This window comes from Marmota monax, unplaced genomic scaffold (assembly GCF_021218885.2).
Source record: "Marmota monax isolate L192 unplaced genomic scaffold, Marmota_monax_Labrador192_F-V1.1 WCK01_AAM20220418_F8-fsc00190, whole genome shotgun sequence".
Taxonomy (NCBI): domain Eukaryota; kingdom Metazoa; phylum Chordata; class Mammalia; order Rodentia; family Sciuridae; genus Marmota; species Marmota monax.
This window is the reverse complement of record NW_026693010.1, coordinates 1,488,945-1,506,436: the sequence shown is the minus strand read 5'-3', so window position 1 is coordinate 1,506,436 and position 17,492 is coordinate 1,488,945. Positions and strand designations below refer to the sequence as shown.

At 38.2% G+C, this 17,492-nt stretch overlaps 1 protein-coding gene across 24 annotated transcripts in view; it reads right to left on the bottom strand.

The window, feature by feature from the left end:
- Nucleotides 1-17,492, bottom strand: part of Mark3 (microtubule affinity regulating kinase 3) — a 102,760-nt gene that overhangs the window by 62,124 nt on the left and 23,144 nt on the right. For 8 of the 24 annotated variants that reach the window (XM_058582226.1, XM_058582228.1, XM_058582223.1 and 5 more), the window contains exons 3-5: nucleotides 14,844-14,915; nucleotides 3,508-3,561; nucleotides 1,994-2,059 (exon numbers count right to left, since the gene is read on the bottom strand). The exons of 2 other annotated variants lie outside the window; for them this stretch is intronic. In XM_058582226.1, coding sequence (XP_058438209.1) covers nucleotides 1,994-2,059; nucleotides 3,508-3,561; nucleotides 14,844-14,915 — 192 coding nt within the window. Of the gene's footprint in view, nucleotides 1-1,993; nucleotides 2,060-3,507; nucleotides 3,562-7,541; nucleotides 7,674-8,011; nucleotides 8,113-14,843; nucleotides 14,916-17,492 lie in introns of all 24 variants that reach the window. 14 more of the 24 variants (XM_046453187.2, XM_046453177.2, XM_046453179.2 and 11 more) reach the window with 6 other exon arrangements.

Here is a 17,492-nt window from a genome sequence, read left to right as displayed (position 1 = left end):
TGAGCACATGATAATGTCAAACACTCAGAGTCCTTATCATGTGTCAGGTATTATTCTAAGCTCTACTATGGGCTTAATATATTAACTTGCTTCTCACTACAACCCTCTAAGGCGTTATTATGAAGACAAAGGGAGGTCAGTGGCTTATCACACAGCTAGGCAGGCTGAAGCCTGGGTTTGTACTGATGCTTTGCATGCTCCTAAGCATCACTCTTGTGTTAACAGTCAGTCTACTCCCAAGACTGAAAGACATTATTAGGAACTTCAGATGGGTTACCCTAAGTGTTCTGACATGTCTTAATAAAGTTTAGCATTTTTGAATAAGTATATACATTTTCTTGAAATGAGCCATGATTTGCTTTTTAAAAAAAAATAAATATTTTTTAGTTGTAGTTGGATGCAATACCTTTATTTTATTTATTTTATGTGGTGCTGAGGATAGAACCCAGGGCCTCACATATGCTAGGAGAGTGCTCTACCGCTGAGCGCCAAAACTCCAGCCCCCATGATTTGCTTTTTAATGAAACTTGGATTTAATAAGGTAATACCCAGCAAGAATACCTAGTATAATTAAATTGAAGCTAAAAATAACTTAGACTAATGTTTTTGTTATTCCTGATGTTTCCAAAACCATTGCAGGTATAAACATTACGGAGTTCTTTAAAAAATGGCTGAAAAGATGTTTATGAACAGAATAGTATCCCAATAATAGTAGTCAGAAGTTGAAAAGTACAAAAACAGTGGGGAAAAAGAAATCACATAAAGAATCTACTGTTTATTAACTCAATAGCTGGGAAAATGGGAAAAATGAAAAGACTCAAGTGTGGGACAACATCAAATTGCAAATATGCTTCAACTCAGGTTTATATGCTTTGAATAAAGGCACATGGTTCAATGTACCAGCCTAATATTGTGAACTTGATACTATTTTAACATGTATGTTCAAATATTGCCTGACTCGACCCGTGTACATCCTCTAGTAGTAGTAGTGCAAATGAACTGCATGCTGTTGCTAGCAGAATGTTCCTTAAAGTCAATGTATCTTCTAGGGCTGCTCCAGGGCTTTAAATCACTATCTAGAGGGAGAACTGTTTCTGGTGCGAGTGAGATACAATTGTGAATGGTGCCAAGCAAAGAAAATAAGCTGTCAGAACACCTGTGTATACTACCCTATTAATATTTTCCTATGGAAAAGAAATTAATGAAAAAGAATTTGAGGGGCTGGGAATGTGGCTCAAGCGGTAGCGCGCTCGCCTGGCATGCGTGCGGCCCGGGTTCGATCCTCAGCACCACATACAAAGATGTTGTGTCCGCCGATAACTAAAAAAAATAAATATTAAAAATTCTCTCTCTCTCTCTCCCCCTCCCTCTCTCACTCTCTCTTTAAAAAAAAAAAAAAAGAAAGAAAAAGAATTTGAGCCAGGCGCAGGGGTGCATGCCTTTAATCCCAGTGGCTCAGGAGGCTGAGTCAGGAGAATAGTAAGTTCAAAGCCAGCCTCAGCAACAGAAAGGTTTTAAGCAACTCAGTGAGATCCTGTCTCTCAATAAAATACAAAAGAGGGCTGGGATATGGCTCAGTGGTCAAATGCCCCCGAGTTCAATCCCCAGGACCAAAAAAGGAAGGAAAAGAATTTGAAGTCAACGTGTAAGTAATTTACAAGAGAAGAATGTACACATATGATTTAAAATAATGCCTTATAAACTGAAAATATTTTACTTATCAAGTTTTTGACTTGAATAGATCAAGCTTTGGGATAAGTCTTCTATGGATAGTTTGCACTTCAACTATACCACAAACTAATCTTAAAAGTTTTAATTACTAGATTATCATAAGCCAAAATTAATGTTGTACAAATATGCATAAACACACTATTGGGCTAACAAGATAACCTCCCACATACTAAAAATAATAATGGTGTGATCTAGAGTAATTTGCAATAATAAAGAATAACTGCAGGGGCTGGGGATGTGGCTCAAGCGGTAGGGCACTCGCCTGGCATGCGTGTGGCCCGGGTTCGATCCTCAGCACCACATACAAAGATGTTGTGTCCGCCGAAAACTAAAAAATAAATATTAAAAAAAAAAAAAAAAAAGTTTAAAGAATAACTGCAATTAAAAACTAGGAGCAAAAATAATGAAAAAAGCAAGCAAGCAAAGCATGAGGAAGGAAAGACCACAGCCAACCTGACACAATCATAGGATAGAACTTCTTGGAAAATTGCTATAGAGGTCTAGGTCTCTCTCCAGGCACACATGAGTTGGGGAAGATTTCTAACACCACAGAATACTGAGTTGAGTCCCCACTAAACCTGGTAATTTGAGTTTTGAATACTACATTTTGGTAACCCTTAAATGACTTATTAATATTAAATTCTTAAATATATGAAGAAATTAAAGTTTGAGAAAACAGGTAAAATTTACTCTCCAAAACAAAGGACTAGGGCTGGGTTGTAGCTCAACAGTAGAGCACTTGCCTAGCATGCATGAGGCGCTAGGTTTAATCTTCAGCACTGGGTTTGATTTAAATTAAAGGTTTGTGTCCATTTACAACTTAAAAGACAAAAAAAAAAAAAAAAAACCTAGAAAAACCCACAAAGGATTAGAATTTCAGAATCTGTCCCAGGGCTATCTTAAGAAACCTTAATGCCCACTCTGGGCTGCAGACCACAAAGAACTACTTGTTTTAACATTGTTTTTGTTTTTATTTCTATGTTCTGCAGTGCTGGGAATTGAACATGTGCCAGGCAAATGTCCTCCCACTGAGCCACAGCCCAGGCGCCAGTACCATTTTTAGTGTAAGATCAAGTCTATGTCCTTCCCCACCTTCTACACACTAAGAGCAACACAGCTTTAAAATTACCAGAATGTAAGTAACCACTAGGAATCCATTAGTAATATATAGTGGGCATTACACTTATCAAAATACCTTACAATAGAATGTTTGCAGTTTACAAAGCTCTTTTATATGCATTATGTCATTAAAACATCCATCTTGAGAAGACAAAATTATCACTTCTTAAATTTTTTTTTGTCCCCTAAGAAACAGGTTCTACCTATGTTGCTCAGGCTGGCCTCAAACTCCTGGGCTCAAGCAACCTTCCTGTCTCAGTCTCCTGAGTAGCTGGGACTACTGGTGCATGCCCGGTGCCTGGTGATATTTGCTGGCTTTAAAGATTTCAGTATTAGTTATAAAAGTATACAAAATCTGCATAATAGATGAAAATATATTTGTATGCTATTTTTAAAAAACTCTAAATTCTAATCAATATTTAGAATATTCTCTTTTAAATCTGAGCCTTCAGTTTGTTATTCAGCACATTTAAAATCATTATTTTCAAATGAAGATAACACTAACATTTTTATAAAACACTCCACTTAAACTGTATTCATTTGAAGAACAGAAGTTTTATTGCACTAACATAATAAACAACAATTGAGACTTAAGGAGCAAATTAGATGGCAATTAACACCAAAAATCATTTTTAAAAACCTTAATACTTTTCTTACCTTTTGTAGACTTGTTGGATTCAACTGAGTTTTGTCAATTATTTTTATTGCAACCTAGAAAAAAATACATATTTATGGATTTTAAGAATTGGTAAGCACAGACTACCTGGTAACAGTTTTATAAACACCCACATATATGGCACTGTTAAAAAGCAAGACAAACCTTGACTGGTTACATCAAGCAATCAAAAATTTATAAAACTATATAACTGAAGACAGGGGCTTTAGGCAAGTAATGCTATTACTATAACATTTTATATTTAAGTTACTTATACAAACTAGGAAAAAAAAATTCAGCGTTATCAGCACTGACTCCCTCCCCAAAACAGGAGAGTGACAGATTACACAATGAAAATACTTCTAAAATATATGCAATGTAGGAAATCTCTTGAGTATTTGTTGGGGAAAAAAGGGGCGTGGGGTGGACAGTGCTGGGGATAGAACCCAAGGCCTTGTGTGTACCAGGCAAGTGCTCTACCACTGAATCCCAGCCCCAGCCCTCTTCATTTTACTGACACTAATTTCAGTTGACTCTGGGATCTGGGGGCAGGAACTGCACATTGACAGACATGTATAACTCAACATACCTCACAAAGCATCTTGCATACAATGAGGGCTTAATAAATAAATATACAAATAGGTTGGTGTTGAATCCAAAACTTTAAAAACATTACAGAAATAATAATAAAAGGCCTGGCATGGTGGTGGCTGTGCCAGTAATCCCAGCACTCAGAATGTTGAAGCAGGAGGATCACTTAAACCCAGGAGTCAGAGACCAGTCTGGGCAACCCAGTGGAGACTGGTATCAAAACAAAACAAAATCCCTTTAGGCAGTTAAAGAAAGACTAGTTCTAGACCAATCTGTGAGCTAACCATGCGCAGAGGCAACAAATGTGTCACCTGGTAACCTTTGTCCAGAAAGGGGTGAGCACACCCCTAGGTGATACAAAAAGAGCCAGTAGGACACATGAATAAAGAACCCCAGCTTCTGTTTATGTACATTTCTTAACTTTAAAAAAGGAAATCAGTTTTACCAGTACTACTAAGCGAACCTGCATAGGCATCCTCACCTGGTAGCTCATGACTTGTTGCATAAAAATGATCTCTCCAGGTGACAGAGGGGAGGATAGATAGCTTAGTGGTAGAGCAGTGCTTAGCATGCACAAGGTCCTGGGTTCAATCCCAGCGCGTGCACACACACACACACACACACACAAATTACAGACAATGAAAGGGAACGTAAGTGGAGAGAGGCTTTGCCATGACCTGGGAGGATAAATTAACTCAGCTGGCACCTGAGGTCCAGAACAGCCCATGGGCCTACCCCACTAGATGAGGAGGCCCTGCTTGCACATCCTGTAGAATATAGACCCAGTAGGACACAACACTTAAGAAAATGCCTAGAGCTAAAGTCTGGGAACAAGGGCTTAAAGATTTTCTATGCTGGGTTGGGGTTGTACTCAGTGGTAGAATGCTTGCCTAGCAAGCATGAGGCCCTGGGTTCACTCCTCAGCACCACGAAAAACTGAAATAAAGATAATGTCCACCTACAACTAAAAAATAAATATTAAAAAGAAAAAAAAAAGATTTTCTATGTCAACGGTTCTCACACTTTTTGAACCCCTCTACTCTCTTAAAGATTATTAAAAACCCCAAATGTGTTTTATATATACATTGATATTTGTAATATTACATACAAAAACTGAAAAATTGTAAAAAATAAGCACTTATCTATTCATTACTTTTTTTGTATTGTTGTGGATGGAACCCAGGGCCTCCTGAATGCTAGGCATTCTACCACTAAACTATATCCTCAGAGCCGTTTTATTCTTAGAGTCTAAGTTGCTCATGCTGGCCTCAAAGTTGTAATTCTCTTGCCCCAGCCTTCTAAATCACTGGGATTATAGGCATGTACCACTACACCCAGCAATAGAACACATCTTAATGATTTTTATTTTTCCTTCAGTGGTACTTGGGATTGAATCCGATGGTACTCTATCGCTCAGCTACATCCCTAATCCCCAATCCCTTTTTTAAAATTTTGAGATAGAATCTAAATTGTCCACACTGTCCTCAAACTTGCAATCTTCCTGCTTCAGCCTCCCAAATGGCTGGGAGATGGTGTGTGTCACTGCACCCAGGTTAATATATGTTTCTGCATTCAATCTGTTGTGATAATATAGATCATATGGCCTCTGGAAAATTCCACTCCTCACTTGTAAGAGAGACTGAAAAAGTGAATGATTTAATAGTCTTAGAATATAAAAATAGTTTTGGCTTTGCAGCCTTCAACAGGGTCTCAGTAAGTCTTCAGTGCCCCACTCCCAGCCATGCTTTGAGAATGCAATGTTATTTCCCCACCTCTGGGAAAGGCAAATCAGAACTGGAGGAGCAGAGAGTGAATGTGTATGACCTTGGGGGAAAAAGTGAAGTCAGAATTCTAGTTCTGTATTTGGAATAAGAAAATATTGGCTGCTAAAATATGTGAAAACTGACTATTAGTGTACAACTTAAATGGGAAGAAGGCATCTTTTCATCTTTACAGCACTGGCATAATGCATGGGCACAGTGCTCAATAAATGTTTGCTGAGTTGATCTGAGGGCCTGAACACTCATAATCAGTAAACAAACACACCTGAGAGAGACAGAACAGTGAAGAAGGAGGGCTTCTAGTGTTTTAACAGATAGGAAGATGGTTTTTAAAAGTTTACATTAGTTCAAAGTCAAATGAATTAATTTTCTTCAAACTTTCTATTTTCTAAGTAATTTTATGTGGTGTACTTGGATCTTCCAATTTCTAAGAAACTCTTTACCCATGCTGCTCTTTTTTTTTTTGGTGGGGTGGGAGAGTTATGGGGTATCAAACTGAGGGGCACTTAACCACTGAGCCACATCCCCAGACCTACTTTTTTATATTTTATTTAGAGACAGTGTCTCACTGAGTTGCTTAGCACCTCGCTGTTGCTGAGGCTGGCTCTGAACTCACGATCCTCCTGCCTCAGCCTCCCGAGCTGCTAGGAATATAGGCGTGTGCCACAGCGCCGGGATACGATGTTCTTTTCTGACCACCATTATGTTTTCATCTTCCTTCTTGGGACCAAATACAACAGCGCTGCTGCCCTTCCCATTCCTCTTTCCTCTGATCTTCTGAGAGCCAGTTTCTAGTGCATGACTGGACTCAAGATCACTAGCTTCTTCTGATTCTATGCCATGTCCTCTTATTCCTAAAGATCCTACTCTGCTTCAGTTCTTACACATTTCTTCTTCAGGAAGCTTCTTCAAAAAGAAACTCAAAGCATTTGGCTTCTCCAAACTGTAGAAAAGTCATTCTATCAAGGCCATGGTATTCCCAGAGTAAAACACTATCACTTAGTGTATGTGCAACAATGAAGCCTGAGGGGGACATTTCTAATCCCTTCTTCCTCCCAACTCCCTGCTATGATGACTCAATCATCAAATTAACTTGGTCCAGACCTGGAGATCTCAGACAGAGGTGAGACCTTAACGTCACCTAAAGAGAAGGCGACTGTGGGAGCATCACTGAGGCAGTGCCTCAGAAAGGGAGATGAGAGAAGACCACTCATTTCCATGGTAATGGACAGCTAGAGTATAGGGACAAAGGGACACAACGAAAGCCAAGGGGGTTCACTAGGTAAGGAAAGAGGAGAAAACGTCTCTGCTCTGGGAAATTCCATTTATTCACCCTAATGCCAGAAGCAAAGTGGAAAATTACAAAATAGGGATAAAGATAGTTCATGCATGAGAAGGGAATCCTCAACCTGCTTCAACAGACAGGATCTGCTGGAGAAAAATCCTTATTTTCCATTTCCTGTCAATTCACTGCTAGTCAAAAGATCCCAACTCCTACCCTTGAAAGGTGTTAAAGCATCTATAACTCCTAAAAGAGCAGGTAAAAAAAGATCTCAAGTCCCTTAAAGGCACATGGTAGCCTGAAGAATGCTGTATTGGTCTGCATGGGCTGCCGTAACAAAATACCATAGATTGGGAAAATAAGCAGAAATTTATTTTCTCACAATTTTGGAGACTAGAAGTCCAAGATACAGGTGCCAGCCGGATTGGTTCTTGTGAGGGCCACTTCCTGGCTTGCAGACAATTGCCTTCTCACTGTGTCCTCACATGGTGGGAGAGTCAGTTCTCTGATGTCTCTTTTTATAATAAGGACACAAATCTTATTGATCAGGGCACACCCATGTAGCCTCATTTAACCTTCTATAAAGACTCTATTACCAAACATAGTCACACTTCACCATATATAAGGTCATGGCTTTACCATATGAATTTGAAGGATTACAACTTAGTTCATAATGGTTAAAGATCACACCAAACAACTATAACAGTTGGCTGCAAAATAAAATTTCAAATTAAAACCTAACAAAACCCAACATGGGAGAAGGTTATAAGCAGGAAGTATAAGTAGCAGACAAAAGGTAACATACTGTATGATTGCATTAGAATATTTAAAAAGCAAAGAGACAAAACTAACCTGTAGTGTTAGAAAAGTGCTCCCTTGTACATGAGGGACTGTGAAGTAATCCGCAGGAGGCAAAGTGAGGCTTCTGGATATGGGTCATAGAATGTTCTGCCCTGGGTCAGGGTTACGTATAAATAGGCATTTTTTCTGTGTGTTACATTTCAAAAATAAAAGGTCTATTTATTTTTTAAGTCAATGACTTTAAAAGTCAATAGCTTATGCCTAAACTGGAAAATGAACATGAATACAATGGGCATATTATTAAAGACCAGAAAGTAAAACCTGAAGAATCAGTTTAAAATATGAAAAGTGGCTGTCTTGGATGGGGATATCCAGGGCAACACTATTTTTTATATCAAGCCTGGACTCTCTAAACAGAACTTAAGTAATTAAATGCAAAGTTTTCCATAACCATATGAGGACATTCAGTTAAACATGGCATACTGAATGATCACATGCATCTCTCTCTTCTCCCACCTGATAGGTCAAATGAAGCCCTGACAGAATGACAAAAGAGAATGGAAGAGGTGCCATTATTAGAAAAGTGACTTCCAACAATTTCTATAGTGACACAAGTAGCAGACCCAAGAAGACAAGTGTACAGTAAGTTTAAAGAAGGAAAAAAGTAATAGTCCAGGGCTGGGGTTATAGCTCAGTGGTAGAGCACTTGCCATGCACGTGTGAGGCACTGGGTTCGATCCTCAGCACCGCATAAATAAAGATGTTGTGTCCACCTACAACTAAAAATTATATTCATATACACACACACATATATATGTTTTTTATTATTATTATTATTAAAGTAACAGTCCAAGAAAAATAATTCTGGGTCATGCAGAATGAGGAAGATCCCAGTAGAAAGGCCAAAATTCCTCCCAGCTATGATGAGGCTATCTGGGCACTCACTAACTCTTCATACATCCCACCTGTATTCAGAGTTTCCTCAATTTGCTTCTTAGGACTCCAGTTTTGGAAACATAAACTCTTCAGACAAATGAGGAAAGCCTATAATGTTTCCTAACACTTTCCTCCGTGTGTGGGATACTAAAGGAAACTATCAGAAATCATTAAGTCTCCTTTTTCAAAACAATTCATATTATTCACAGAAATGTTTTATGAAGTTGCTGTGAACACCAATTTAGTGAATGCTGAACCACTTGCTGCCAGGGACAACACAGGGTCCTAGGTGACAGTGCTAGCCTCTAGTCACATTTTCATCAATAGTGAGCACACAAGCCTTCCCAGGGACCTTCTATGCTACACAGATGGTTAATGTTGAGCTCACACCTGAGTGAAGCTCATCTAACACAAACATTTCCTCTGCGAAACATCACAGACTTGCACTTAGACAACCGGACAGCACTTCAAGCACTATGACTGGGAACCACATTCAACAACAAAATCACCACCAAACAAACAAATAAATGTGTCCCAGAGTAGAAACTCTACTGCCTCAGATCCATACTGTTAGATGGAGAGACACACAAACAACATGAAAAAGCAAGGGAACAAATTGCTCCAATCGAATGAAGATATTCCAATAACAGAATCCATCAACACCACAGTGGAAGAAATGTCACAGAAGGAGTTTAGAATGTACATAATTAAACTGATCTGTGAATCAAAGGAAGGTATAAGAAATGAAATCAGAGAGGAAATACAGGAAGTGAAAGATCAATTCAATAAAGAGGCAGAGATTATGTTAAAAAAATAAGCAGAAATCCTCTAAATGAAGGAAACAATAAATCAAATTAAAAATTCAACCGAAGGGCTGGGGATATAGTTCAGTTGATAGAATGCTTGCTTTGCATGTACAAGGCCCTGAGTTCAATCCCCAGCACCACACACCCAAAAAAAATTCAATAGAAAGCATCACCAACAAATTTGACCACTTGGTAGACAAAACCTCAGGCAATGAAGACAAAATATATAATCTTGAAAATAAAGTTGACCACAGAGAGATGTTACAAAACCATGAACAGAACTCCCAACTATGGGGATAACATGAAAAGACCAAATTTAAGCTTTATCGGGATAGATGAAGGTACAGAGATACAAACCAAAAGAATACACAATCTTTTCAATGAAATAATACCAGAAATTTTCCCAAACCTAAAGAATAAAATGAAAAATCAATTACAAGAAGCTTACAAGTCGCCAAATGTACAAAATTACAACAGACCCACACCAAGGCACATTATAATGAAAATGCCTAACATACAGAATAAGGATAGAATTTTAAAGGCTTCAAGAGAAAAGTATCAGATTATGTACAGAGGGAAACCAATACAGAAATCTCAGCTGATTTCTCCATCCAGACCCTCAAAGCTAGGAGGTCCTAGAATAATATATACGAAGCTCTGAAAGAAAATGGATGCCAACCAAGAATCCTATATCCAGCAAAATTAAGCTTCAAATTGGAAGATGAATAAAAACCTTCCATGATAAACAAAAGTTAAAAGAATCTGCAACTAGAAAGTCTGCACTACAGTACATTCTCAACAAAATATTCCATGAGGGTGAAATGAAGGGAAAAAAAAGTAAAAACCAGCAAAGGGAGGAACTACACTAAAGGAATATTAATCAAAGGAGAAACTAATTCAAATTAAAAGCTAGAAATAAACCCAAATGACCGGGAATACAAATATAACTTAATAATAACCAACTCATCAATCAAAAGACACAGGCTGGCAGAATGGATTAAAGCACAAGACCCAACAACATGATGTCTCCAAAAGACTCACCTCATAGGCAAAAACATCCATAGACTGAAGGTGAATGGATGGGAAAAAATATATCACATGGAACGCGTAAACAAGCAGGGGTTTCTATCCTCATATAAGATAAAGAAGACTTTAAGCCAAAGTTAATCAGAAGGAACAAAATGGACATTTCATACAGCTTAAGGGAACTATACACATCAACAAGATGTAACAATCGTAAGTATTTATGCCCCAAACAACAGAGCATCTATGTACATCAAACAAACCCTGCTCAATTTCAAGAATCAAATAGACCACAACACAATCATACTGGGTAACTTTAACATACCCCTGTCACCACCAGGTAGATCCTCCAAACAAAAACTAATAAGGGGACTGGGGATATAGCTCAGTTGGTAGAGTGCTTGCCTTGCATGCACAAGGCCCTGGTTTCAATCCCCAGCACCATTTAAAAACAAATTTAATAAAGAAGCTATAGAAGGAAAAAATACGATTGATAAACTTAATAGACATATATAGAGTATGTTATCCATCAATGACTAAATACACTTTCTTCTCATAAGCACACGGATCTTTCTCTAATATGGACCATGTTATATAAGCTATCACATATGTTGGCAAACAATTGTAATATGACCTTAATATATTTTTAGCATCTATAGGGTTATTTTGATAGCTTCCTTTCCATTGATATCTTTGTGTTCTTGCTATTTTCTTGATTAGACTGGTTTTCTTATTATCAAATTTTAGTTATATTATTTCTTCTCTGTTTCATCTATTTCTGCTCCTACTCCTATTTACTCCTTCCTACTACACAATTTGAAAATAATTTGTTATTCTAGTTTCTTTCTGATATAAGTACTTTAAGTTATAAATGTTCATCTGAGTACTGTTTCATCCCAGAGATCCTGATAATTTTAGTTGTAGATGGACACAACACCTTCATTTATTTATTTATTTGGTGCTGAGGATCAACCCAGTGCCTTACACATGCTCGGCAACCACTCTACCACTGAGCTATAACCTCAGCCCCTCCTTTTTTTTTTTTTTGGTAGTGGGGATGAACTCAGGGGCACTCAACCACTGAGCCACATCCCAGCCCTATGTTTTTATATTTTATTTAGAGACAGGGTCTCACAAGTTGCTTAGTGCCTTGTCATTGCTGAGGCTGGCTTTGAACTCGCAATCCTCCTGCCTCAGCCTCCCGAGCCCCTGGGATTTACAGGTGTGCACACCACCACTCCTGGCAAGGTGATTAATTTCTAATGTAATAAATCATGCAGGAAACAATCTGTATTATTTCAAATTTAAAAAAAATAAATGGAAATGCTTTTTTATTGATTATATTGGTTACATACATGTCAAAACTGATCAAATTGCATACTTCAAATATGTGCATTTTATTGTACTTCAATTTTACCTCAATAAAGCTTTTGGGGGAAAAGTGTCATTAAACAGTCTACAAAAAGGATATCTGTTTACAGTATAATGGCTGAAACAAGACAGGAGAGCACCACCTCAATGGACATCAACTTGGGGATGTGCTTTACTCACCACTCTGTGTATGTCCAAGAATTATTGCCAAAGCCCTGTGAGGACTGACTTTGGGTATAACTTCTATCAGATACATAAATTTGCAAATATGAAATGTGGAAAAAATGAGGACTGATTACCTGTTCTGGAGAGGATGGTGGAGATGGTTATTCAACAACTTCAAGTATTTAATGCCACTGAATTGTACACTATAAAATGGTCACTATTGGGAATGCTACGCTACGCATATTTTACAACAATTAAAACAGTGTTTCCCATGATTGTTAATTTGTAGGTTTATATGTTCATTTTTCCCTGTACTGATAAAGTTTAATGCTTTTTAGTTGTATCTGTTATGAGAATATAAAGCTTTCTTTCACTCTGTTTCCTTACTCCCAAATCTGCTACTACTAATTTTGCTGTATTAATTTTTTTGGTCTATTGATTAATAAGTGTCCACCACTGCAGAAAGAAACTACTATTTGCTGAGATTTAATATAGTATTAAAGACAACACCCACAATGACTTGAAAGAGTATTAAGACCTTCCTCTATGCTTATCACAATAGTATGCACTTATAATCGCAGCAATTGGAGGCTGAGGCAGGAGGATTGCAAATTCAAGGTCAGCCTCAACAACCTAGTAAGACCTTCAACAATTCAGCAAGATCCTATCTCAAAACAAAACAACAATAACAAAAAATACTTGGGATGTAGTTCAGTGGTAAAAGCACTCCTGGGCTCTATCCCCAGTACCCTCCCTTTTCTTGCTACATACTTTTTCATACATTTCAATGAAAACAACATATCCAAATAGTTCACATGCAGAGCAGATACAAAAATCCAGAAAATCCTTCTGTTAAGCCAGACAATAAAGAGATTTGCAAAAAAAAACTTAAACAATGTTACTCTTCTCATAATCTGTTTTGGTAAAGTTGTTTTTCATTAAAATATATTATACATTAACATATGGCAGAATTGTTACCATATTTTAAGTTTCTTAGTGTTAACTTCTAATATAGTAAATATTAATAGGCTTTTGAGGAGTTCTCAATTTGGGGTTTTCAGGAGTTCTGAGAAAGCCTGAGAACAGATGTTCTAATCAATGGCATTTTGCACATGACCAGAGTGGAACACTAGGACAATTATGCAGCAGCACAGAAGACTACTAGGATAAAACAGGATCCAAGAGTATGACCAAAAGGATACAGAAGAAAACCTGCATATGAATAAGGAATATATTAAAAAAAATGAAAATAGTATTCAAAATATTATGACTCTGGGATTCCCTTCCCCTCTATTCTCCAAACTTTCTATCAAGCTATTAACATATTCTTCAACAAAAATTTTGTGACTAAAAGATATAACCAGGGACGGGGCTGTGGCTCAGTGACAGAGCACTTGCCTAGCATGCTTGAGGCAGAGTTCGATCCCCCGCACCACATAAAAAAGCTAAACAAATAAAATAAAGGTATTGTGTCCATCTACAACTAAAAACAAAAAAAAAAAATTTAAAGAAAAGATATAACCATTTGTATTAAATCTCAAGACATTTAATATATCCCAGAATCATGGTTTTATCATTTTTTTAGTTGTTTATGCACCTTTATTTATTTATATGCAGTGCTGAGAATCGAACCCACTGTCTTACACATGCTAGGCAGACGCTCTACCACTTAGCCACAACCCCAGACCAGCTTTATCATTTTTATAACTGAATTTAAGTCACAGAGTAAACAAGGTTCAAGACGTAACCCCACCCCTCTTCTCTCTCCACAACAGGACAGAAAAGTGGGAACAGGACACTTCCCCTGAAATGCTGAGGGCTGACAGCAATGGAACATAGCTGTGGAAGCACAAGAGAAGGTGGGAAGACAACAGTGAGAAAGCTGTGTCTATATTTTCTTAACAGAGAGAGAGAATGAGGAAAGGGCACATGGAGACAGTGTGGTCTGCCCAGCATTACTGGACGGGGCTCCAAACCTGGAGATTCAGGTGCAGACAAAGTGTGAGACCACTGGGCTAACCACAAGGTCAAGAGTCATACACAGTGACTGGGCTCATTAAACCACCAATAACCTCTAGCTCTTAGAAAGCTGGAAACTACTTCTGTGGAAATGGACAAGGCTCTGGGACTCACAATCACTGGCCAAGCAGCGGCCAGGAATGAGGCATGGAGACAGAAAATGAGCCTGACAGAATGCCACCAAGGGCTGGGACAACCAGATGCCCCACTCAGCCCCTGCTATGGAGAATAAAGGAGTCTAGAGAAACTGAACATTCCCATAGAAGAGACCTAAAGACACAGGTATCTGGAGTCCCCCATAAAAGTGGACAACCCTGAACAGGTGAGCACATCTCCTGTGCTGCAAACAGCTTCTGGGCAGTTTCTCAGGCCTGGCTTTAACACAGGCAGACAACTAGAGATACCATACTTCCAAAGAAAGTCTCTATGAAGAGAAAACAATGGAGGGAGCAAAAATCTACTTCATAAAACAAACAAAAAACCTTTTCCTATCCTCGGGAAGTCAACAGAAGAAATAGCATTCAGAGGGGCTGGGGATGTGGCTCAAGCGGTAGCATGCTCACCTGGCATGCGTGCGGCCCAGGTTCCATCCTCAGCACCACATACAAACAAAAGATGTTGTGTCCGCTGAAAAACTAAAAAATGAATATTAAAAAAAAATTCTCTCTCTCTTTAAAAAAAAAAAAAAGAAAAGAAATAGCATTCAGAGACCAGAATGGACAACAGAAAGAAACAATAAACAAATGAAAATAAGCAGAGAAATAGGAAAACACACACATACACACCAGAAAGTTTGGAAGATAAAATTAAATTCATCTCCCAGAAAGCAAAAATAGAGACAGAAAAAAGCTTTTTTTTTTTTTTTCTTTTTAAAGTTCAAGAGTCTCCATCTCATTGGCTGGGTCCAGTGGCACACACCTGTAATCCCAGCCACTCAGAAGGCTGAGGCAGGAGGAGTGCAAGCTCAAGGCCAGCCTGGACAACCAACCAAGACCTCTGTCTCAAAATAAAAAATAAAAAAGGCTGGGGATGTGGCTCAGTGGTAGAACACCCATGGTTTAACCCCCACTACCACCAGAAAAGAAAACAGACAATCCCTAAAACTGAAAAGACAAAATCTCCATATCGAAAGGGTCTAATGAGCACTAAAACAATGAATGAAGACCAACTCCATGGCACTTCACTGTGAAATTTCTATGAACCAGAGATAAACTTCCAGAAAAGAAAAATAAGTTACATCTCTTAAGCCACTTACATGGCTATACCCAATCTTTGCCTTCACTAATCTCTGAAGACCCTGTGAGCTCACTGTGGAACTGCCCAGCTCTCCAGACAAGCCCTCCTACCTCTCCCACTTGCTCAGTGCAGTCACTCCTTCCACCCAGTCTGAGCTCACTGAATTTGTGGTCCATTGACCCCAACAACTTCCTGTGGTCTGCCTCTCCCTTCCAGTTCCTACCTCTTCCTGAATCCCTCCAGTGTTCCCTAACAATGCCCAGCTCCTTCCTCCATTCCTCACTTCTGTGTGACACAGCCCCAACTCTGTAAATGTCCTGCCTGCAGCTGGGTAACTGACTGGCTGGAGAGTGAGTGCAGCTGTGCCCATCTTCCCACTTTAGTACTTTGTCACCAACCCCAGGGAAGCCTGAGGGCTGCCTGGCAATTTATAGCATTTCTCTACTCCATTTACTCCCCTGCTTGTCTGGTAATTATTTTAGCCTTCTCAGATCTATGTCCTCAATACTCAAACTCTTAGCTGATGATTTGGCTTTCCAGTTTACTAAAAAAATAGCTTAGCTCAGAAAAGAATTTGTAGAAGCTACCACAAGGAGCCCTTCACCTGCACCATAGCCAGTACACCTGCCTTCCTCTGGTGTCTACAGAAGGACAGCTCTGTTGCCCAAAGCTAATGACTCTACTGTCTCCTCACCCACTCCAGTGTCTTTCCCACAGCACTGTGTTTCCCCTTTCTGTTAGATTATTCCCATTATCAGACAAACATGTTGACATTTTGCCCATCTTCTAAAAAGTACCTTGACCTAACATCTTCCTCCAGCCACCAGCCCATATGCCTTGGAAAGAACTATCTTGCTGTCTCTGATTTCTACCCATTAGTTCTCTATTGAACTAAAATATTACATGATATGCAAGGGTACTGTGTAAGATATTTGAAAAATATGCTAGAACATTTGGACCAATCAACAGTAAACTTATAGAAACTAAAGAAGTTTTTTTAAAAAGCAACTAATCCTAGAAAAAATAAGAAATTGTGTAAGAAAAACTAATTGATCATAGCTGACACAAGTTTTAACATAGTCTTAAGCAGATAATCTAAATTTAACCAAATATATAATACTGCAGTACAGAATAAACCTTAAAACTGTGAAAAGTTGGCTAAAATCAAAACAGTAGATAGATATGATAGATGCTTTCATTACAAGGATAACAGGCAGCACTTTCATCTAAGGGCTAAATGAGATGAACTAAAAATTAAGAATTAAGGATTATCTGGGGGGGGGGGGGTCTCCAAACAACCATTTTATCTAAAGGCCTCATTTAAAACAGTTTTAACATACATATTAGAATCTTTGTTATAATACATTTTTAATAGTTTTCAACAAGTATCTTTTTTGTTGACAATATTCTTGTGACTTAAATACATGATATAAATTATCCCCACTGTCTCCTTTCAGGGAATTCCTTCCACTATGTAACTCTATTGTATTTCTTTTTCCACCCAAGCACAGCATTAAAACTGTTTCAGTGTAATATCCTTTTTCTTCTACTGACTCCAAGTAAGTCCTGGAATCATCAACATCATTTCCTGCAACTCTTTAGAGATCTTAATTACTTCAAAATAGGCAAGATACGTGACATTCCCATCAAAGGACTAGAAGTTTTAGGTCTCTTTCTATTTATTAGAACCAATGTTCTAATAACAATTCACTTAATTTTTAGCCATGTAACCCAGCAATGTCATTAATGGATAACTACCCAAAAGAAATTAAAACTCATATTCACACAGAAACTTAACCAGGAATGTCTAGAGTGGCTTGACTCATAATTGCCAATGCTGGAAACAACTCAAATGTACCTCAGTGGGGGAACAGATATAAACTGTGGTCCCATCACACAATGGAATTCTTGGTAGAGAAGAAAGAACTATCAATATATGCAATAATTTGTATGAATCTCAAAAGCATGATGCTGAG